Source organism: Natator depressus, chromosome 19 (assembly GCF_965152275.1).
Source record: "Natator depressus isolate rNatDep1 chromosome 19, rNatDep2.hap1, whole genome shotgun sequence".
Classification (NCBI taxonomy): domain Eukaryota; kingdom Metazoa; phylum Chordata; order Testudines; family Cheloniidae; genus Natator; species Natator depressus.
The window spans coordinates 4,879,110-4,903,271 of record NC_134252.1 but is presented as its reverse complement, the minus strand read 5'-3'; the positions used below and the strand labels follow the sequence as shown (position 1 = coordinate 4,903,271).

The 24,162-nt window shown below is 43.3% G+C and overlaps 1 protein-coding gene across 1 annotated transcript in view; it reads right to left on the bottom strand.

Annotated features, from left to right (window-relative positions):
* Nucleotides 1–24,162, bottom strand: part of CSMD2 (CUB and Sushi multiple domains 2) — a 536,547-nt gene that overhangs the window by 252,354 nt on the left and 260,031 nt on the right. Inside the window, exons 7-9 of the mRNA XM_074934462.1 lie at nucleotides 14,139–14,216; nucleotides 3,795–3,882; nucleotides 2,483–2,607 (exon numbers count right to left, since the gene is read on the bottom strand). Of these exons, the coding sequence (XP_074790563.1) occupies nucleotides 2,483–2,607; nucleotides 3,795–3,882; nucleotides 14,139–14,216 (291 nt within the window). The remainder of the gene's footprint in view (nucleotides 1–2,482; nucleotides 2,608–3,794; nucleotides 3,883–14,138; nucleotides 14,217–24,162) is intronic.

The window sequence follows — 24,162 nt, the reverse complement described above, 5'->3', positions numbered from 1 at the left end:
AATGGTATTGCAACGAATTTGTGCCCACCTACAACTTCACAGCTGTCAACATGCTGCAGACTGAGAACATATTCAGAACAGTGGGGATAGAATTGGATCCTCCTGCTCCAGAAGTCCAAGACCCACCTTCTTGAGCTAAAGGAGACTCACCTTTATGTCCTCTAAATGTTTATAACACACCCAACACTGTGGTATCTCAGTCCATACAGCCATAGAGGGCCTATGAAACACAGTTGAGCCATTCCCATTCTCACCAGTAAATGGCAGCATGCAAACTAGCAGGTTCGTTGAAATTACAGTTGGTTGAAAACTGTTGACAAAACAGAGCTATTCTTCAAACTGAACACGTTTTGCTTCTTTGAAAATGTTCTGGTATCGCAACAAAAATGTCTCAATTTTCAAACTAAAAAAACAAGCAGAATTCTTTTCTGGTTTTCAGTTTTTCATTGAAAAAAATGAAAAAAGTTTTCCGTTTTTTTAAAGATATTTTTCACAGAAAATCCTTTCCATGTTCCAGCTCTGAGTGCAGTACTGATCTATCGCTGTCACACCAGAGACAGGCATGTGATTTTTGCATGGTTGTCACCTGCTCCCAACTACTATATATATAATAAAAAGGACATGGAGGGCGAAAAGATAACTTAATTCAGTCACGACTAAGCATCTAGCAGGGAAATGGTCCAGGGTGTATAGTCATCACTGCACCGCAAAGTGCAAAAGTGAGAGCATAAGGCAAAAGCTGCTTACAATGCTGACCTCAAAGGCATAATCCTATTAGGCACTGAGCAAGCTCAGCTCCTACCATCTTCAGTGAGGCTTGCTCAGCACTTCTAAGGAGACCCTTCATGACTGGGCTATGAGGGGTTGTCATTAACCCCTCTCCTCCCCCCTTGCACCAGACTTTCCCCATAGAGTGGACTAATCCTACCCTAAACTGTATTAGCTACAGACTTTGGGGGCCTGATTCGCCACTGCCCAGCATCTCCTGCTGCCGTTTGCACCCATTCAAAGGGAGTGCAAAACACAACTGTTCTGATTGGCTGGTGGTATGTCCCCACTTTGCACTAGTGTAAACGGCAGCACCAGGCTCAATGCAATGGCAAATCAAGCCCTGAGCTTATATTTCTTCCAGTGATGAGGAGGGGACATATTTAGACAATGCCATTTCCTAGTCATCTCTCTGCAACAGGCTCCCATGAAAGGGGAGGCAGGGGGAATTCTGGGTCTTTGATGAGACCTTGTGGAAATAGCCTGCGGGAGGGAGCAAGATCAGGGACCTTCTCCCGCGGTGCACACTTCTGCGCTGATAGTTCTTTTCTGCTAGAGACCTAACAAGATGTCTTTATCATCATCATCATCAACACTGAACCTGATAACTTAGAGGGAAACCATTCTAAGGATACAAGCTCCCATAGAGAAAACCACAGGCACCGGAGGGAAGCAATTAGAGTGACCCCGGTACCATGGAGGCAGCACAAACTGCTCAGTTCATGGCCAGCCTCAGCAGCGCTAGACTGCCCAGGTATCAGGGATGCTATCCTGAAAGCGACATCCATCAGGGGGCTGTGCATAGCTTCCATCGTTTCGATTTCTTTTTTACTTGCTGTTTACAGTGACCCCCTGGGAAAGTGGGACCAACTTCTGGGACCAAACTGGGTTATCCACCATTGGGCTGAGCTGATGGCACTGGCTTCTCCCCTTAACAACAATACTTTGCTCTCCCCTAATGCCTTGCAACCAAAGATTTCACTGCACTTGACATGCTTGAAATAATTAAGCCTAACAGCCACTGCATGAACTAGGTAGGCATTATGACCCCCACTTGGCAGGTGGGCAGCTGTCCGGGGTGCTGGAACAGGGGGACAGGGAAGGGCAGGGGGCCATGGCCCCTTCACTTTTAAAAGTGGGAGACAGAGGGGGGAGGGAGCGAAGAGGAGTGAGTGGGGGGCAAGCTCCCGGGTGGAAGAGGCGCACGGGGCCAGAGCCTTGGGGGAAGGGGACATGAAAGGGGCGGGGCCATGGTTTGGGTGCCCAAGGCCCCCCAGTTTTAGGGAGCTTTTGCTGTCCCTGGGAGCTGCCAACTTTCCCTGGAGCTAGACAGTGGAACCAGGAGTCCTTGCATCCACTCCTGGGCCCTCTTTGCTGGGCAACAGTTTCTCTTTGCAGAGTGAACAAGCCGTGAGCCAAACAAGGAAAGAGTGAAGAGACCTCAAGACCCCCTAGATAAGAGTTGCATCGGCTTTGCCAAAAGATACACAACAAAGGGCACAGCTCCTTTGGGTCTTAGCAACATGAGAGCATCCCTTTAAAGGACATTACCAACAGCACTCATGAGGGTGGATAAAGAATTCCGATGTGAGGAAAGGAGAAAGTCGAAAGACCAAGGCTTTATCAAACACAAACGTAAGGACAGAATGGAGGATTAAGAAGCTGGATTTTTCATCAATCACCATAGCTAGGTTAACTCCTAATGCTCCCTCACCTCTGCACGCCGGCCTCTGGTCACTCCAGGCAGCGATCATGTCACTCAGTTTCTTACAGGTGATGCTTTTGGACCCCTGTAAATCATAGCCTTCATTACAGGTGAACTGGATGCTGGATCCTAACCTAGTAGACAGAACCAAAGGGAGCTAATTAGCATTGTAGAGACTACCAAGACAAGAGTTTTGTCCTTTGCCTTCTTTGACGCCTCAGTGATTCGCCATAATGTGAATAACAATATTTCTCTGGCTTCCAGGGCATAGGATGGGATGAGCAAAGGTCAGTCTCCTTTCTCATGCATTTGCTTGTGTTGGGAGCTCGTTTCCTAAAGCAATTGTAGTTGAATAGGAGATCAGAGCTTTCAACAGGACTTCAGGAGACATTTCCTCAATGCAGAAGCCTAGGTTTGTGCCCTAATTCGTTACATGCTCAGCATTTTTACAAATGACAAAATAAACAAGAAAAAAATCACCTAGTACTGGAAAAACTTGTTAATTCCGTGGCTTTAGCACCAGAGACTCAGCTGGTATAAACCAGTGCAGCCCGATTCACAAAAATGGAGTGATGCTGATTTACACTAGCTGAGAATCTGGCCCATAGTATTTAAGGACTCTGTTTGGAGCCCCTCTTCTTCCCTCGCTCAGAAATCCATTTTGTGGATTTCAGGGGGAATTTGATGGTTTCAGGTTAGTCATTTTTAGTGAACAGAACAGCAATCGACAGAGAAATAAGATTAACTATTGCTAATCTGTCATTGCTAACAGCTGGCTGATTTACTCCTGCACACTTCACATGAAGGCCAGCTACTAAAGTAGGACAAAGGCATTGTTTTAAACGTTAGATGAGAACAATTATCCAACAGCACATATGCTTATTGAAAAAGGGTTGACACAGTGTTCTGGGAAGCCATCTCAGAAGCCTCTACGGACAGAACCCTGTGGTGATTCATGCTAATGTAAAACAGGGTGTTTTGTTTGTTTGTTTAAAACATTTCTTTCTGCACTTAACCAAAAGGAAAAAAATGAATTACAAAGAATCCTGATTGCAAAACCTTGGTTACAAGGCTGACTTTGACAAGAGAAAACATTCCTGAGGAGGGGGATTCATTATAATCTCTGCTTGTCATATTATCACATATACACACACACACACAATTTTTCTGTGTCACTTATCATTGCAAGATTTTCAGACACAAACCATTTATAGGTGTACAGTGGGTCGCTAAAGAAAGAGTATGGAACACACAGAGCCCATATGATGGTTATGAACAGTAGCTTTGTTGCATGCAAAAGAAACACATACAAGGTTCTTACCTAAAATCGTTGCCTATCCTTTTGCCTCTCTCTGGAATCCCAGGGTCTGGACACATATTATGTCCCTGGGACACACCAACCTGAGTTACTACAAAGCAAAAACAGCACATACAGAGATAGAATAGCACAGGAAATCATCATCTTACATCGACTGTGTTGGGGTAGGCGGATGTGAAGAGAAAATGGGTAATTGCTAGTTGGAATGCATTAGCTTTTTGTTTTGTTTTAATTTGGAAAAAAGTGTAACTGAAGTCATTTCAGCTCAATTTATGCACCATGTTTCTCTGCTCAATGCCAGTGAGCAACATGGCTTTCCCTTCATTACACTACAGAAGCACCATTGTAAAAGAAGTCTTGCATTTTTCAAAATTATACCAATTAAAGAGAATGTTTCCAAAGACCGCTATTAAAAAGGTCACCTGCAGCATGACAAGGTGTGTTCCCAATGCCCATCAGACTCCCACCTGACTGGTGCCGGTGAAAGAAAGCAACTCAATAAATGGTGGATGTGTGATACAAACCGTCCAAAATAAAAGCCAGTCTAAGTTTTAAAGCAAGTCATTAAGTTTGAATATGAAAACTTTTATGGAGCAACCTTGATATAGCTGCTTATAAACAAGAGATTTATAAAGAGATAATCAGCACTGAATAAACACATCCGTATGTTTGACCCCTTTCCCATTTCCCCCCGCAAATCTGTCAAATGGCGCAAACAAGCATAGACGCAGAGAATGCATAAAACACAGATGGTTCCCAACGAGGATGAAATGAGCTCTGGCAATATGTTCATTTCAATTTTACATTTTGATAACCACCAAAAATTTTTTTTCATGTATACGAATATCAGAAAAGGGACAGTTTTGTCATGGAGTGGCTGAAATCTAGATGATTCAACTTTCTCACGTCGCAGAGGAAAAGATGTAGGGGGAAAAGGTGGCATTTCTCCGCAATGCTGCTGAAGCGATGAAGCATGAAACATAAATGAGCATGCCTCCCTCCTGCCTCAGCCTAAATGAAAGGAAGCCAAACCATCCTCTCAGTTACACGCCAGAATTTATTTAATTAGAGCAGTGGCCTTCAGAGCACTCAAGATTGGATGGCAATGTGATGGAAAGCATGCCTTTCACACAGCACGTGTGTACCCGCTGCATTAGTGCCATGCGATACCGCGCACACTGCAAAAGGTGTGGCGGTGTGGGAATGTGACTATGGAACAATAGATGCACACGCACTGTCTGTGGAGACATGGCCCTGCGCACCACCGAGTACGCTGAAGGCAAGAAAGCTGCATTTAGCAATTTTTCACTGTACAGTTAAACGCCACTTTGTCGTTAGGTACTGCGCTTGCCAAGCGTGGGACGCTGCTGCTCTCAGACGGATGGAAGGAGCCATCTGCTTCCAGGGGTTCAAAGCTTCAATCCCAATGCCTTACAAGGAGCTGCTGCTGACACATGCTGGAAGCCTTAATATTAGAGCAAATACAGGTTTCCCCTTTGGTTCCAGTGCTACCGGAGCATGACTTTGGGGGGTGGAGGTCCTCAGCTGCATGCCGAGGTAGACACATCTCTCTTTCTAAAGGATTTTCTATACAGCTCATCCCCGTAGTATCTGAATGCCATACTTTCTTTGAGAGGCAGGAACAACAAGGCCCTTCTCTTCCCTTTCCTTAATCCTGACATCTTCGCCACTGCTGCTCTACAAGGATTTAAAATATATATAAAACAGATACTTTACCTTCTGCCTCAGCCACAATCCTTTCACTAAACTGCCCCCTTCACCCCAATATGGCATCTGCCTCCCTATCTTCAGGACCCAGAAGCTCCCCAGGATCTTAGTACAGGGCTTCGTACCCAACTCCTTTGAAACACTGCAGGAGCTACGCAACCACAAGGGGAGATGTGGTGTCCTGCCATCTCCAAGTGCCCTGTTTCACAGGGAAGATGCGGCTTGAGGAGCAATCTCTCTTAGAAGCATCTTTCCAACCTTGTGGGTACTGGGGCATCCTCAGAACCCTCTGATTAATTCGTACACACAGGCTCAGGAATGCCAGAGCAGCCAGGGAAACAAGCAAAAGAAACAGCAACAATATAGTGGTCAATGCTTTATTTCCTGTTGGCTACACTTTATAACAACAAAATTTGCTGCCACCTTTTATATATCCTGGGGACTCCGAATGTGTGGAGAAGTTGAGAGGGAACTTCTCCTTAGAGAAGGAGATTGTGCCATATATATTTGCAATACAGTGTCAGATTAGACAGCAATCATCTGATAATGTAGGCAGCCATTAAAAAAACCCTGTTTGCTGAATGGGCACCTCCATGAGTTAACAGAGCTGCCAGATACCCAGTGGTTTTTCCTTCGCAGAGATTTGTGAAAATATTTCCTTTGGTTATGAGATGTGAGAATTTGTACCACCCGTCTCCCACGCCCCCTCTGAACATCATGCTCAAACACACACAGCTCCTCAAAGCAAAACACAGATGAAAGCGCCATGTTTTACCTGGATTTCTATGGAAATGAATGTGGCGTAACTTGGATTTGAAATCATAAAGAGGGCCCAGAGTTGGAGGGGTCTGCCAGTTTCAAGAAATATATCAAGGCAACTGGCCTGAATTTCAGTCTTAAGCAAACCCCGCACTTAGGAAAGCACTTTGTATTTTGGTGCAAACATTTTGCACAGCTCTGATAGTCTGAAACAGGGCGCAGAAGCTTTAGAATAGAACATGTACGCAACCTGGAAAACCAGCTGAATGACAAAGGTAATTTCTCTGAGACCTGAAGCCAACTGAGGGATGCATTAAACTGCAACCCAGCACAGTGGCTCAGACAGGGGCAATCCAGCCAGACCTGTGCTCTTTCAGTCTTAATACCATGCAAGTGCTCCTTATGGTATACTGAAAACCAGGCTACTAAATGCACCATGTGCTGCTAAACGGGATGCATTCCTGGGCTGCTGATCTGCTACGATGCAGCGCACCTTGAAAGTGCAGCATGTAAAAAGACACTGAATTGTGTCTAAATTAGCTCTGTTATTACACAGTGGCAAGAGGAAGGGTCAAGTTGTGTCTGGGGGCTCTTAGGCAAGGCCCACACCACCAGGTACAAGTACTTATCCCCACCATCTTTCTACATTTTTAGCAGAACAGGGACTTGGATCCCTCTCTCAAGTCCCTAGTTACTGTCCTAACCACTATACCACCTTTTTTTGACAAACTATCCTAGGCTACCCCTTATTTCAGCTCACTGAAGCCTCTAGCAGCTGTGATCCAGGATCATCTTGCAGCCTGAGAGATTATACCCGGCTATTAATTATCTTTGTGGGTCGAACAATCCCGAGGTGTCCACCTGCTTATGAAAATATCTTTGGCAAACACAGCTCAAAAATAGCCAAGAAGGGCAAATAAGCGGCCAGTGCTCTGGTTCTAAACACATGCATGCTTGTTTTGACTGTGCAGAAGTGAAAGAGGAGCCCACTTTGTATTTCAAGCCAGAGAGTGCCTCTGCTGAAGGGTGTGAGGGATAGCTCAGTGGTTTGAGCATTGGCCTGCTAAAGCCAGGGTTGTGAGTTCAATCCTTGAGGGGACCATTTAGGGAGCTGGGGCCAAAAAAAATTAAAAATTACATTTGGATGATTGGGGATTGGTCCTGGGTTAGACTAGAGAACCTCCTGAGGTCCCTTCTAACCCTGTGATATTCTATGAAAGTGCAGGGAGCATATTTTAGGAAAGGCATTATTTTCACTGGAAACATTTCACAAAAAACAAAACCAGCAACAAATATCTGCCTCCCAGAGGGACTCTTGAGCAGGACATCAGCTCTTTAAAGATAGAGGCGGTACTTGTGGGAATGACTTCATCCATCAGTGCTACCCAGTGGGGTGATGAAAGTGCTGGAAATAACAAATCACTTGTGGGAAAGGAGAGGTCTGTAGGGTGGGTCAATCAAGTCACTTCATTTTCCTTTGGGTTTCTTAACTCTATTTTGCCTCCCTGCACAGAGAGTGGGTATTGACCATATTTGCAGTGTACAAATCACAAGTGTTCAAGGTGATAAACACTAAGATTTCTTTTCATTCCTATGCCTTTTCCCAGACCAAAAATGCATTGTTGTGCAGATACGCACACAATGTATGTGCCCCGTGCTTTCCAATACTTTTACCGGGGATGGGGTCAGCATTTAAGCACTCGAGTTCTCAAAGCATCTTGCAAAGCAGATTCCAACAACACAGACAACACGTATCCCCCCTACCCCATCCTCTTCTTTGCAGCTCTCTAAAAAGACAACAACATTATCCACGTATCCTCCAAAGTTACTTGTCCCAAGCAGATTTAAAATCCATTCCATTGAATTTACTAAGCCCCACACAAGATGGCGGTGCAACTGGAACCCAGCGGCCCATCGGAATTGATACGAGGAAGAGGGGCACCAAACAGAGTCACGTAGAACCCCAAGGCACCAGAGGAGCAACCCTCAACTATCCATCACATCTGTGACTACTGGAAATGGTTATTTCCCTGTATGCTAGCATGTTATTCACATAGTAAAGGACAGATAAGCCAGCAGGTAGGGTGATAAAATAGGGAGCAGGGGAAGAGAGAAAAGTCACCCGGATGTCGTGGTAGTTGGAATATTATAAATGTCAGCATGGGAGTGATAGAGAAGGAGGGGAGAGGATGCATCAGATGGCTCACCCACAACTCTTGCTTCTGACTATCATGCACAAACCTTCCCTCTTCTGTTATTTATTTATTTTTAAATAGAGAGAAATGTCTTGATTTAACCCTGCACGAGGCTAAAATCCATATTTGCCATGCTGACAATTTGCTTTCATTTTACAAGAGGTTTGACTGAGCTGAGCTCCAGGCTCTGGCGTTGTCAATGAATTCTTCAAGGTTACTGGGGAAACAATAAGCCTTGATCTTAATGAACTGTTGACTTTATAAATTACAGATTCAAGAGTTTTCTTCCCTAAAGCGTTGGGGGGGGGGTTCTTCTCCCCCTCCTTCCCTCTTCTTCTCCTTATGCCAACTCTAATTTCTTTCCATCCCTTATTCAGAAGCAGCCAATTGTGATTGCATTGTTTGCCAAAGTAATTTACTCCTTCTACTGAAAGAAGAGCTAAAGAGGATGATCCCTCAATTTTTTCCCTCATGTTAATAAAGGAATTTCATTGATGCCTCTCCTGGGGGCAGCTTTCTATTGAATTTAGGATTGTTTAATATGAGCTACAAGATAAAAGAGAAGTATTTAATAGAGAGGTACAACCTCCCCCCCAACCCCCAGCCAGCAAGTTTCTCCCTGCGAGGAAAGCAGAGAAGAGATGCAAGCAATCTCTTCTGTTTAAAAATAGGATTTCAGTAGCCATCATGTTCTGAAGAGGTTAAAATTAAGCTGGATGATTTCTAAGGGTATGACTACACGGAAAAAAAGGGGGTATTTTTAACTTGGCTTAATTAACTTGGGTTAAAATAGCAGTGAAGACAAAGCAGCTCAGCTTTTAACTCGGGTTAGCCTGAGTTCAAACCCAGGCTCTTCTAAACTATGTCCACACTGCAGCTGGGAGCGTGAATCCAAGTCTAGGTAGACGGACGTGTGTCAGCAGGGCTCACGCTAGCGTGCTGAAAATAGCTGGGTAGACTCTGCCATTCAGGCTGGAGTTAGGCTTGAGAGCCCGAGCTCCAGCCCCAGCTATTTTTAGGGTGCAAGCATGAGCCTGCCCACACAAGTTTGTCTCCCAGCTGCTGTGCAGATGCACCTCGACAGGCTTTGATTTGAGCTGGTAGCCTGCGTTCAAAGCCACGCTGCAGGGGCTTCACTGCTATTTTAACCCGAGTTAACTAACCCAAATTAAGAATACCCTTCTTTTTCAGCTCAGAAATACCCTAAGAGGCAAACTCTGCTTCCAGTTACTCCCATGCAAACCTCTGTCCAATAACAGGGTGAAGAATTTACTTCTCAAATATAAAGAGATGATCCCCTGATAACATACTCTAGCAAAGCAAAGCAAATGCTTACTGTGGTCCCAATCCAAGAAAGCACTTCGGCACTTAGGTATCTTTAAGCATGTGAGTGGATCCCACTGAAATCAGTGGTTCAAGATCAGGCATTGAACTCTTCACATGCTTCAAGCTATGCGGGTGCTAGTAGGTTTGAAGGATTTGGGACACAAGGGTTTGATATTGTGAGGTGCTGGCCACTTCCACCAAGGTTCTGGAAACTTTCAGCTTCATGACTTTCCTGGGACCCCCACCCTGTCATTCCCATCAGGATTCCAGGGCCAGAGGGTTCACAGGGACTCGAGCATGTAGACTGCAGAGAAGGCCTCCATTACAGCAGTGAGCATGCAGCATGCTTAAGATACAGATTTTGAAATCAGCATACAAAAATAAGGGTAGAGGATAAGATCACACAACCCACATATGATCTCACATCACATGACTCTGACATGGCTTCATGGAAAGGAGACACCACTGTCTGGATGGTTTCCATCCGTGTCTGTTTTGTTCCAAATCTCCAAACGGACCCTGCAATTTTAGTCTGTGTTTACGCGGAAAGGTGTCCATGTGCTACATGCCATATCTGGTTACCCCAGAACAGGAGGGTCTTCCAAACCCACGTCACCGCACTCCACTCTCTCTCTCTAGAATAGATCAAAGTAAATGCACGAATCCAGAGACCTCTTCTGAACACCAGGGATCCAGAATTCCAGAGTATCCAGAAATCCAGCATCACAAATGTTTCCAGCTTCTAACCATCTCAGACTTTGATGAGAAACTGAATTTACTCGTAATTTACAAGAGACACATTTAGAGTATTCCTCCCTTCAACCTCTATTTTCAACATTGGATGCCTGCCGCTAGAAATCCAGAGTCTGATGCTCCGGTGCTTCTGCAGTCACTTACGCCAGTGCAATGCGTCTGTAGAATGCTCCCACACCAGAATGGTGATGATGTACATTTGTATGGCATGCACTTTGCACTGGTGTAAATGACTGCACAAGGTACAGGGTAATGGAGAACCAGACTCTAAATTGATAGTTAAGCATCTAATTAAGTGAGCTGTTTTTCACAAGTGATGAACACCCAGCAGCTCCCGCTGACTTGGCTAGAATCTGGGTGCTGCTCAGCACCTCTGAAATTCTTTTAATTCGGATCTAAGCAAGTTGGAAAATGCCCTTACTGCGCACACCTCTTTCCAATAAGATTCAGCAGCAAAAGTTTAGGAATATCCTGCAGACAGATCAGAGAAACTTACTTCTGTTATTTTTGTATTTGGGCAGCAGAGGAAGGAAAGATGCTCTAGAAAAGATGCTTTCCGTGCCAGATAAATAAGGACAAAATACACATATTGTACACAATATCCATGCTACTCCGCAGCTTTGGGAATGCTGCAGATATTGAAAGAAGTTTCTCTCTCAATTAGTATCAGTGACAGAAACACGACTCCGAAAACATAATCCCCTAAGTGAAGGCTCAGCTTTAAGCTACATTTCTTCTGCTTATTTTCCAAAGCAATTTTAAAAAGCATGTTTAAAAGAAAGATGTCCAATTCATTTTAGGGGAAGTGGACAATATGTAGCCGATGTAAAATTTCACATTAAAATGTTCCATCATCATTCAATGCAATACAATTTGCACCAGGACTTATAGATAAAATTATTTCCCATTTTTATTTCTCGGCACACAAGAGACATGTTTAAGGATGTGAACTACATTTTGCCTCCAGTGGGTCATGTGAAACTTGCAGGCTTTAATCTAGACAGTTGGAAACTGGCAGCCATCCATGGCGACGGTTCAGCAAAGCAACAATTCTCTGAAAGACCTGCAGGATATTAAGAACATAGCAGTAGTCTGCCTTATTCCTTGGTACGGGCTTCTGTAAAGTGGAATTATTGGAGAGGTGCAATGTACAGCAGAAAATATTACCTGTAGGAAAGGGGTTAGCACTAGCCTTTATATAGACATGTTATTAGAAACATCTGAGAAGCAAGCCACGTGAAATTGTAGTGGCACCAAAAACAAGCTCTGTGGTTCTTTAAACATCCCTTTCAACTGTACTACTGTCTCTAATAAGTTAATTATATATATGAGGGGAAGGTGGGAGAGACATGGTTAGGTATGCAAGGAAAACCGCCATGTAAGGAGATTGTAATGGTTTAGAATCCATTTCCTGAAGGTAAACAACACTTCCTGGTGCCACAGCCTCTTGAGTCAGCATTTCTGAAGTTGAGAATTTGCTAAAATCAAATGTGCAACAGCAGCAGGCTGTACTAGACCAAGTAAATCTGAGGCAATGAACAAGGCACAGTTGAGAGCGATTTACCCTGAATGGGCTGAATACCCAATGCCCGTGGAAGACTCCAAGCTGGTAACAGAAAGGAATTTGGGTCATAGTTTCTGACACGTATTTTTAGATCAACTGCTTGCAAGCTAATCTGCCTCCCATGGCTTCAGGGGGCAGCTGTGTCTTGTGCAAAATTGGCACCATCCAAGGCACTGGACTGACAGCCCTGGTGACGAGTCGCGTATCCATTGGATGGGGACAGTCTGAGCCGAGCCTGCATAACTCTCTATTTCCCACTTATTTCTCAGCGCTTCTGCTGAGATGGCCACCTAGAGGGCCACTGGCGGGGGTAGCCTTGTATTATGGAAACCAGAGTCGGAACCAACTGTCACCGGATCGCTGAGCAGGCAAACACAACATTCAATTCTTAGCCCATGCCTGGATTCATCATTATTTTGCTACTCTAGGTTTTCTGAATCACCATAATGATCAATGACAACTGGTAGAGCTAGGGAGTGGAGGAAACCCAACGCTCTTGACCATGTCAAATGGGGGAAGCCCTGCACCCCTTCCATTAAGAAAACAAATTCTTTGTCTGGAATACCTGTGTGTGAGCAAATTATGATTCCAATCCAGGCCAAGGCTTTTCTCTAGATAAGGACCCCCACCTCCTTTGAGGTGTCCAAAACAAAATGTATCCCCATCCCCACATCCCCCCTCAATGCCCACCTCTCCAAGAGTTCCAGTGTCCAAACCAACACCAAAGCGAATGGTACCTTCCAACACACGTTAACCATCAATGCATAGACTGGAATGTTGATGGTAGCTTCTTGGATCAGGCAAACTCCTCTTGGCTAGAATCTTTCATAGGGCCAGAAGTATCTTGGGCACATGGATTTTCCATCCCAATAAAATCCCACTTGTTTTCTCTAACGATGCCTAACTAGCCCATTTCGCCTCCTTCTAGAGTAACCAGAGGGCATCAACACACCTGTGTTAAGGCTAGAACTGAGCCAAGGAGCAGAACTTCATTTCAGATAGATGCTCAGTGACATTTTATATTTTTTTCATTGTGTCCATTTCTCTCTTACCTGAATTTCCCCTGTTGGAATTACAGATGCAATATATCAAAATGGTTCATCTTGGATGGGCATTGTGTATTACGCAATGGATGAGCAATTATTTTTCCTCACAATGATTAGTTCATTCCAAAAGGGCTAAATTTTGTCAAGATCCAAATTTATCCAAAATTCAGTTCAACTCTGAACCAAACCTTTCCTACTTAATCTCACAAAGGGTAGAGAGGGGGCCCTTTAAGAGCACAGTCACCTGCCTAAAAACATAAGCCTAACGACGTTCTGAATGTCACTTCTGATTTACAAAGTTGCAAGGACCAAATGGGTTCACCTACTGGAGCAGGAAACCATACTGGGCACAAAATGACATTCTAGGCACCTCTCTAATAGACTTCATCCGCTATACGCATTTTGCATAAGAAACTGACAGAGATGTGGGATGCAGCTGAAGTTTGTATTTCAGTGACTAGTCCTTTCATAGCAAAGTGGTATGATTTTTTCTGCAGGGAGGTATAATTAAGTCAAATAACTTGCAAAGAGAGCAAAGATGCGATTAGTGTCACAGTTATTGTTACATCTTCACTAAACTTTCTGTCTGTAGTCTCCTCATTGCAGCTCTGACTCCTCTTACTTTTACACTAGATACATGCATTTGTTTTCAAATTCATTTGCATTTGGATACTCTTAAGACTAAAGAAAACACAAAAGTAATGAACCCCTACCTGGTATTTAGCAACAGATATATGTATACAGTATATATACACATACACACATGCACCAGCTCCCCTGCAGTCCCCGTTTAAGGAGTTAGTACATGTTTGTGAATAGAGCACTGGAAGGAGGTGATGTGGTAATGCCAGGGGGAAGGAGGAGGGATACACATTAAACCTTTTAAGAGTGACAAAATTGTAGAGATTATTGTCATATGAAATGTTCAGGGAGATAATCTTGCGAAGAGTGCAAATCTAGGAGCAGCGAAACTTACACACTGATGTCTTCTGATTATTGTCCTTGCTGGGCATCAGCTTCACTCCTCTGGATTTCAGCTCAATCTGCTTCTTGACTGGAAAGAGATTTTAACCAAAAAAAAAAAAAGGTTTAGCTAGATTTTAAGGATTACTGATTTGATTCAGAGACTTCGAAGCACCAATTTTTTTAGGCATCCCCTGCTAACACAGTGTTTGTACAGCACCTTGCACAATGTGGCCCTGATCCTGAGTAAAACCAAGCAAAATAATAAAATGTCCCCAGGTCCCAGAATTCACAATAACCCTAGCATGATTATTTATCTCAGCTTCCATAGCAAATAGTTTGATGTTGCCTATTTATTATTCCCATTGAATTGGCCAATCAGGAAGCAAAATCAATAACTTGTGACTTAGATGACCAAGAGACACAGTATGAATAACCAACAGTGAATAATCCATGTGCCAATAAATGCGTGCGGGTGGCTCCAAAGGAATGAAGCTGCACCGTTGTAAACTCTCTAATGTAGCTGCTTGAAGTCACCTTAATTAATCCACCCCCAACTATGTCGGTGGGAGAACGTCTCCTGCACAAATAGCACCGTCTCCACTGGTGCTTAGGTCCGTGTAACTATTGTCGCTGGGGGGGGTGGCTTTTTCACGAGCGGTACTGCCATGTTTGGGGGGCTAGGAGAGCAGACTTTAGTGGGGTTTTGTTTTTAGTACGGGAAAAGAGTAATCTTGCCTCTGAAAGCAAAGTGCCCAGAGTCATTTTACAAGATTCTTTCCATTGTAGTTTTATTTTCATCTATTCAGCCAGTTTATATTTCATCTCAAGTGGTTCCCTTTGTGTACTTTATTGTTTCATGCTTTCATCTCTACACTAGCACATTTCTAAAGGTTGTCAAGAAAAATTATGACTAAAACTAGGGGGAATTTTAATCAGAGAGAGTGTGTGTGTGTGTGTGTGTGTGAAAACAAAACCTGTTAATACATCTGTGTGCTAGAACTTCACGCAGGGAGATGTCAAATACCTTTTCTTGATGCTTACCCCAAGTAACACGTTCTCTGCTCTACATGTCTGTTGGCACCTTTTCACTTTTTCATGTGCCTATTGCATTTTGAGGGATTTTTTTCCTTATCTTTAAATAAAGCAATCAAAATATCAAGCTGAGATCAGGTCCCCAGTCATAAATATATAAGTATGTGGGCTTAGGCAACTCCTGTCTTTCCTACAAGCATTAATGGCTTTCATCTTTTGGGTGGGGCAAAATAATGAACAGTATGCTGATTTGAGAGGAAAACTTAACACACACAAATCTTGTTTAAATATAAACCAGTTGCAGATATGCTAAGGAATACGCCTGTCTCAGAAAGCCTTAACTGACAATACTCCTCTAGGGTCATATAGCATACTGACGCCTGGATATAGGCAATCCAGTGTCTCCTGAGTCCTTAGTTAACAGCAAACCTGCTGCATGCCAAAATGCTAACTTCGTCTGCAAAATCCCAGACTGTTTTGGGAAGCCAAGGAGCTATTTCTAGCTCAGCGAATCGGTAACTTTCCAAAATTTCCCTCAACTTTGGAAAAATCGCAGTCTCACAGTTAATGTTTTGTTCATTCTTTGACCTGTACATTACAACATTGGAGAAACTTGGGAAAGAAACAGAAGAAAAAGGGGAAGGAGGATGGTGGGAGAGGGAAAAAAAAAAGTGACAGGAAAAATAAACCCCAAAAAACCCAGGACATTACTCGTTTGATTGCAATCAGTGTCAAAAAGGAAAGAATGGGAAAAATGAAAACTGGAAACCTTGAATTGTTTTGGTTTTCAAAAACTGAAACTAAATGCAAATTTCCAGCTAGCAATGAGAACTGAAAAAGCATGAGGTGATCTAACACATTCCAGGCACTAGAGGGCAGTGGTATATAGATACACTGTTAAAGGCACAGGGCAAATTTAGTTCTGATGTAAGAAAATGATTGAAATCCTGTTGCATTTGGTCTGGGTTTTTCCCATAAAACCTTTTCATATAGAAGCAGGTCAAAAGAGGTCTAACGCTAGTCTCAGGGGACCATGATGGTGAGGGAGGGAAGAATCTCTTTGGAAAGTATATGTGGAGTAAACAGTCTGTGTGAAGACAGCAAAGCATCGCGTGGACACTTCACAAATGGCTAGGAAACAAGCATAGCAATTCGAAAGCATCTGTTACTTACACTAGCCAGTAACCCACTCTTTACAGATCCATATTTACCATCATTCCACAAAAATTGGAGGTAATTCCTATCAGCGTAAACTATTCGCAACAGAAATGCAGATCCATTTAACCGGATGTTATTTATACTGAAGGAATTAATCCTTTGCCCCACACCGAATCCCATGTCAGAATCTTCACTGGCTAAGGAGTATGCAAATACTGGTACTTTAGATCCAATCTTGCAAATCATCTCATGGATGGAATATACCCCTGTATAATATATGACATTGGGCTACAAAGACTACCTGTGCCCTCTGTATAGATGCACACTGTACACTAGTCAGCAGTCCTTTCCACAATGCTTTAAACCAGGCCAGGATTTAGGGGAGCCCTTTGGGGTGGCACTGTGCTGTATTTAGTGAGCCTGGGAGCTACAGAACCGGAGAAAAAGGCGAGCTCTCTCTGCAACCTGCAGCCTCAATGAAGAATCTCTTTCATATACATTACAATGGAGTCCTTTCCCATCTCTATTGCAGGAGAAATTCCTACACAAGTCTGCAGCATCACAACAGAACTGGAGCTCTCAGCTCGAATGCCAACACTGCAGTGCAGTAATGAAGGGTTGATGCATGGCTAGAAGTGCTGTAATTTGGCCGAAATTTAAATTGAGGTCCCAAATCGAGGTCCCATTCTACCTGCCCCAGCTGACTCTGCAGGCAGAAGTTAATGATCCTCTGGCACTTACCAGGCAACTAAGGAACAACCCCATAGTCCTGGGCAACATTCCCTCTCCATCAATAAAATACAGTCAAGTCCAAATGTCTGAAGTGCCATTTGAGCTATTACAGGATGCATAATGGCTCCTGACTTTACGAGATCTAACTCATTGCTTTGTAAAATGCTTTGGGGCACCTTCAATAAGAAAGGAGCTTTATAAAACAAAATTCTCCTCTACTCCCTGCACGGCTTCATTGTGCATCTTATTGTATGAGTGACATTTGAGGATTTTTTTTTTTGTAGCTCTGAAATGCACACAGATAAAAATGAATCTTTTGCCTGTCATATGCTCGCAGGGAATTCATCAACTGATCGAACACATCTTTTTCTGTCCTTCGGCTTTGAAAATAAATTTCTAATTTTACAGGGGCATTTAATGCTTTCCATCCACAACTCCACACCTGACTGACACCAGTGGGGCAAACAGCCTTTATGGCGGACTCTGTGGGCGTGGCTGGGATATTCTGTCGTTAGCTCCTTTTGACCCAAGCAGCCCGTCAAAGTTCAGGGCCTTGCAAGTGTTCTAGATGAGAACAGAAACGGATAGTGGAGTCTTTTGATGTGGTCTTGTTTATTTACAAGAAACGTACCAAGTCCTGTTTCTTTGAACACAGTAGGAATCAAAGTGCAGGAGACAGTTTCTTTGTTCGCTGTCCCAAGCCTGCCTTTCCAGCTGACGCTTTGTACCCAAATAGACTTTTCTCTTAGCTTTATTTTAGGGCAACATTATTGTGCTTCCACCCTGTGGCTGCTTGGCTCTCTCTCTCTGCTTCTGTCTCTTTCGGTCCCTGTGTATCTCTCTGCTTGTGCTGCCTCTGTCCCACCACACACACAAAGACACACACACACAAACAATGCCCTGTGGAGCTTCCCGCCCACAAAGTCCAAATTACTGGGCAAGTTCACAGAACCCCTTTGGCTGAGGTGGGACTGTTTTGCTGTCTCTCACAGCTATTGTACATGAGGGATGGAGGTCACAGATTTAGACAAGGTTTAACCCAACACACCTAACGCTTTACAAAGGATTGACAGAGCTTCTGATTGCAGCATATTACTGAAGTGCAGAACAACTGCAGCACCCAATGGCTTCAAAGAAGCAATGCACACACACAACTACAGCTGAAGTCAGGGGGTGCTGTAGGTGCTGATGGCCTGTGCAAATCAGGTCCTTGGCTGTCTCAAATTGGGCATTTATTCAGACCCCGATTCAGGAAAGCAATTAAGTGTATGCGTAAGTCCAGTGAAGCTGATGGAACGTCAGCTATAAGCATAACTTGAAGAGCGCACTTAGTGCTTTGGGGCCTTAAAAACAGAGCCACCCCAAATTAGCGCGCGCTGTCGAAAATTTAGGCCTAAATGACTCACCCAAGATCACAAAGTGCGTCACAAAGTGGGCAGAACCACATCGCCCTTATTGAGGCCTGGTCTCGTGTTCTAACTGGTAAGCCACTGTCTCTCTCCCATGACTTCAGTGCCCTATATTACACTAATTGCATTCGGCCTTTAGGAATAATAACTGGAGAGAGATTCCTATATGTTTTCCAGTTAATCCTTTATTTTGTTCATTACATGGAGACAGAATTTTGAAGGAGACTTTGGTAACATCTTAAGGCATTACCAGTAATAAAGGCGTCAATTTAAAAGAGGACAATTCAAGACATACATTTTCTCTCTTTTTGTTTTGTTTTGTTTTAATGACTCGGATAACTTGAAAGCAAGAACACACACCCTCCCCCTTCCCAAAAATACATAATCAGATTGTGGAAGGCCCAGTGTTCTTCCAGGTTCAGATGCGGGACAGTACCTCAAAGGATCATGTCAAGATAACTGGTCCAACAAAACTTGTGCTGTTTTCTGGAGGGTTTCGCTGTACATAAACAACTGACAGATCTAACAGAATATTCAATGTCTTGTCAAATCGAAGCGTGACATTACAAAGCGGTTGTGGCAAGCAGACAATCTGGTGTATTAAAAGCTGGTTCATGTTGCTTTTGAATAGGAATTTCTCATGGGAAAACCTTTTAATAAACGGAAGAGCGCATTTAAGCAGAAAGCTGTTCCTTGTGTCCATACTATCCCCGATTCCCCTTGCTGCGGTTGCTATTGAAGAGCTCTATGTGGAATTGGAGATTGTTTCCTTCTTTCCCTTCTGTTGATTCTTCTGGCTGACAAGTCCAATACTGTATTTGCTCTGTTACGAAGTGCTGCTTAAAAGGTGGGGGGAATCTTGGGGGGAGAGGGGCCTAGGGGATTTGATTTGATTTTATAACTCCCTGAACCATTTTGTGGGCTTGCACAAACGAACTTGTGTTTTAGGACTGTTGTTTCGCCTATAATTTAAACTCATTTCCCCCTCCTCACCTTGACTTACTTTTTAATAAAAGGTTTCAGAGTAGCAGCCGTGTTAGTCTGTATTCGCAAAAAGAAAAGGAGTACGTGTGGCACCTTAGAGACTAACCAATTTATTTGAGCATGAGCTTTCGTGAGCTACAGCTCAAATAAATTGGTTAGTCTCTAAGGTGCCACAAGTACTCCTTTTTTTTTTTTAATAAAAAACAAACAAAAACTAACAAATACAACAACAACAAAAATACACCACAGCTCTTCCAGCTACAGGGGGAGTTTGCTTTGCCTTAGGGACAAAACCATCCACCGCCCCCCCTTAGAACTCAACAATCCCAAATCAATGCCAGATCATGATCTGCACACAGACAGAGGTGGCTTCCAAGAAACCTTAAGAGCGAGTGATTGTAGGAATCCCTGTGAGCAGGGATGACTCACTCCCTCTGTCCCACAGATGGCAAACCACTGTGGCTCCATGCCACCCCTTGACCACAGTCCCGAGGAACAGGGCTGGCATACTAGGGCTGCAATCTGCACTATTCAGATGGCTGGAGCGGATTATTTGCTGGTTTGGGTACTCATGGAAATTGTGCACGCAGAGCAGAGTATGCAGACATGCCTTCCACCTGCATGCATTTCTGCCTGCAATTAACCAATCCGCAAGAGAAATAAATCTGTATAAGCACCATCCTCAAACATTAAAGGCTTTGGAATCCAAGCTGAAATCCATATGTAAATTTTCTGACTATCGCAATGAACAGCCAAATTAAAACCTGTATCTTTTCTGTTGAGGTTTCAAAAGCTGAATTAAAAGATTGTAGCCATCATTTATAGCTAAATTGGGTATGTGCATATCTGTTTTTCAGAGCTGCTGAGTACCCAAAATCCCCGTTGCAATCAATGAGGGTTCTGGCATTTCAGCACCTCTAAGTCAGGCTGAGTGTTTGTAGTGGGCCTAACACTGAGCAGAAGGATTTTGAGAGATTATGGCACTGGTTTGGAACTCAGAAGCTCAGGGTTCAATTCCTGGCCCCACCACAAACCCCAAGTGTGACCTTGGGCAAGTCACTTATCTCTTTGTGCCTCAGTTTCCCTCCTTAATATGGGGACAATAATCCTTCCTTTCTCCCACCCCTTCTTTTATCTGTTTAAGACTGTAACTTCTTTGGAGCAGGGAGTGGCTCTCGCTATGTATTTGTACAGCCCCTACAACAGTGGAGCTCTGTCGTACAATGGGGCCTTGAAAAGCTAGTGTGAAATTATTCTCCTGTAGGATTTAATGGTTCCTATTATTAGGGTTCTGTATTTTAAACTCCCAGGGCTGGCCCTCCAAAGTGGATTTGGCACGTCAATACAATGCATGCTGTGTTCCTTTGCAGTCTAACCCAGTTATCTGGGATTCAGATGGACAGATCTGATGAAGACAGAACAAGGATATCTGAGGGCACTTTGTTTTAATGTGGTGTCATATTTTCAGGGCTTCTCTGAACAGTTTATCAGCCCATTACTGAAGATCACAGTTCATCTGCCCTTCAGAGCACTGCAGCGGCTTGATTGGACCAAGACTAGACCCACATTTATTTCCTGAATGGGGGGAGGGGAGGGAAAAATAAAAAGTAATATAGGAAGCAATAAGGTGCTGGTAACAATCAGCTAAAAAACAATTTGGGATCCTAAAATAGGTGCTGGTGAGAGGGCCAGATTATTCGTTAGATCCGTTTAGCATTGTTTTAAACTCAGCAGCTTTTTCATTAGCTCACTTTCAACACTTCATCCTTGAGCACAGGACTGAGAGTCAGGACTCAGGGTTCTAACCACTGAGCTGCCACTGACCTCAGACCAGTACTTATGGGCTGGTTTTCAGAGGTGCAGGGGCTTAGCACCTCTGAAAGTCAAGCCGCTGACTTCTCTTTGCTTCATTTTCCTTTCTTGCTAGGGGTGTTGGAAGATGTAATTAAGTTTTGCAAAGCATCTGGGGAGACTTCACGCTGAAAGGTGCTGGAGAAGAGCAAAGCCTGATTATTACTACTGAAAGGAATGGATTTCCTATACATGTCTACATCAATAGAAAGAGCACTAATTTATGGCCTGATTGTATGCAACATAGCTTGTACATTTATACAGAGAAAAAGATCTCAAAGCTAAGGCCTGGATTATGAACATCAGAACAGAAGCATACAAGGAAACTATTCTGGTAAAAGTTAAAATCAAGTTTAAGAAGTTGGAAAGGGGAAAGGCTTCTCATAGATAATCTGAAAATGCAGATGACAATCACAGAGAGGGAGCATCTCAGATGCTAATAAGTTATATCCCTACCCTTGGAAAACAGACAACAAATAAAATCTATGCATTTCAAAACCCAAGCCTGGCACTACAGCAATCCCCTGCTCAGTTTGCATCTCTGGTGATTAAAACTATTTGCTGCGTGCTTCATGTGGGTTGATGACATGTCCTATTTTGCATGTATTTACTTATCTTTAATATTTGTGTTAAAACCACCTTATACTTTTTTCTTTTCTTTTCTTTTTTTTTTTTTAAAGGATGAGGTACAGTCTTCTGAGGCCCCACTAGGGTGGAAGATGGTTTCACTAACTCATTTAAAAAAAGGACAAAGATGGGATCTTTGCACCGTTTCAGGTCTTTATTAATAGGATGGAACTAACTCTACAATGAAAACCAGGCTGGAAGCAGAGTGGCCAGCTATCATGACCTTACTACGAGTCTCAGGATATTCTGTGTTTTTTCTTAAAAGATTTAGCTTCTGGAGTCATTGGAATATGTGAGAATCTCCACTTTTGATTGAAAAAATAAAGTAAGTTTCCAGCTCGCACAGTTGCAGAAAAAAATATTGAAAATGTGACCCTTAAAGGCACAAAAATCAGAACGCAAATAAGAGGGACAAGATGAGTGAGGTAACTTGTTTTATTGGAGGAACTTCTGTTGGCGGAAGAGCCAAGCTTTCGAGCTTTCAGGACCTGAGGAAGAGCTCTGTGTAAGCGCAGAAGCTTGTCTCTTTCAACAACAGAAGTTGGGCCAACAAAAGACATTACCTCACTCACCTTGTCTCTCTAATATCCTGGGAGCTACACAACCACAACAACACTGCAAATGGAAAGTAAATAAAGAGACTGCAAAATGTAATTTGTTTTTCTAATTCTCATGACTATTAAGCAAATCTCATGATTTTTGGGCCCTAATTCTTGGTTCTGAATGTTTGAGGTTGACAAGATTGTGGAAGGACGAGAGTAGGTAGCAGGAATTTGTGTGGGAGGGGGCACATGAGAGGACTGGACATTATCAAACTAAATTCTCTATGATCCAAAGTATGAAAATTTGCACGTTTCAGAGAACTGGAGATGTGTGAAAATCCTCAAATTCCCTTCACAGAGGTTCACACATCAATGATTTCTTCAGTTCTGCCCATGGGTGGGATTCATGCTGCAATGAACCCAATAACTCCAAGTGAAGTTCAGGTAAAACTGCCAAGGGTCATGCCATCAGACATTGGGCCTGTGAATCCCATGTGGTATTAATGCATAACTACAAGGAGGAATAGAGTTCCTGCAGGGCAGAGAGCATCTGAGATCCTGTGTTTCTTATTATTTGTATGGTGCTCAGATGATGAGCATGGAACAAAAACCTATCTGGGTTAGCTAGCTACGTAGAGATAGATTTTATCGAGAGCGAGAGAGAGAGAGCGCACGCGCGCGCGAGAGAGATACAAATAGAGCTACTTGGAATTTTTTTGACAAAACTATTTTTAATCGAAAAACACCAATTCATCAAAACCCAAACTTTTCCTGCAAAAGGGGCACTTTCAAAGGGAAGGTTTCTCAGACTGAGGGGAGAATTTCTGCTCCAAAGCAGCGAGCGAGAGAGAGACCTACCCCAGAATAGCCAATAGCCCAGTGGTTAGGGCACTCTGTTAGGATAAGGGAGATCTGGGTCCAACTCCCTGCTCTAGAGAACAGACTTGAACCTGGTTTGCCCATGTCTTGTGCATCCCAGGTACCATCATCACTGGGCTCTTGGCTAGCTGGGGGTGGGGATCCCTGTCAAATAAATTAAACAAATAAATAAATAAATAAATACGGAAAATCTTGGTTTCATCCCACTGTGGATAGGAATACCGTTTCCCACCCAGCTCTAACTACAAACTCTAAACTAGCTTCCACCAAACGTTCAGAACTATTTCAAGGGAATCAAATATAACTCTCTCTCTGTGGCTACATAGCTAGACAAACTCTCTCTTTCCATGACGAGGGGCTGGACTACACATAGTTTTGCACCACTATAACTACATTGGTGTAGAGACTGAAGCTATGTATGACAGATGGGATAGCTGTGTAGTGATTTCAGCACCTTTATTTTGGTACAGCTGCATCTAGACTAGGAGAATGTAACACTTCATCTTAACTATTTCAGTTTCTAAACCAATAATAATTATACTGGTTAAAAAATGTGTAAAACCAACCCACACAGTGAAAGATTTATCTCGAGAGAGATTATCTGAGTACGTAGAGAGAGAATTAGATCACAAACTGTGACAGATTTCAGAGTAGCAGCCGTGTTAGTCTGTATTCGCAAAAAGAAAAGGAGGACTTGTGGCACCTTAGAGACTAACCAATTTATTTGAGCATAAGCTCAAATAAATTGGTTAAACTGTGACAGAGACCTTCTTTGCCCCCTGCTAGAAGTATTGGGACCCTAACACTCACCAGCTCAGGC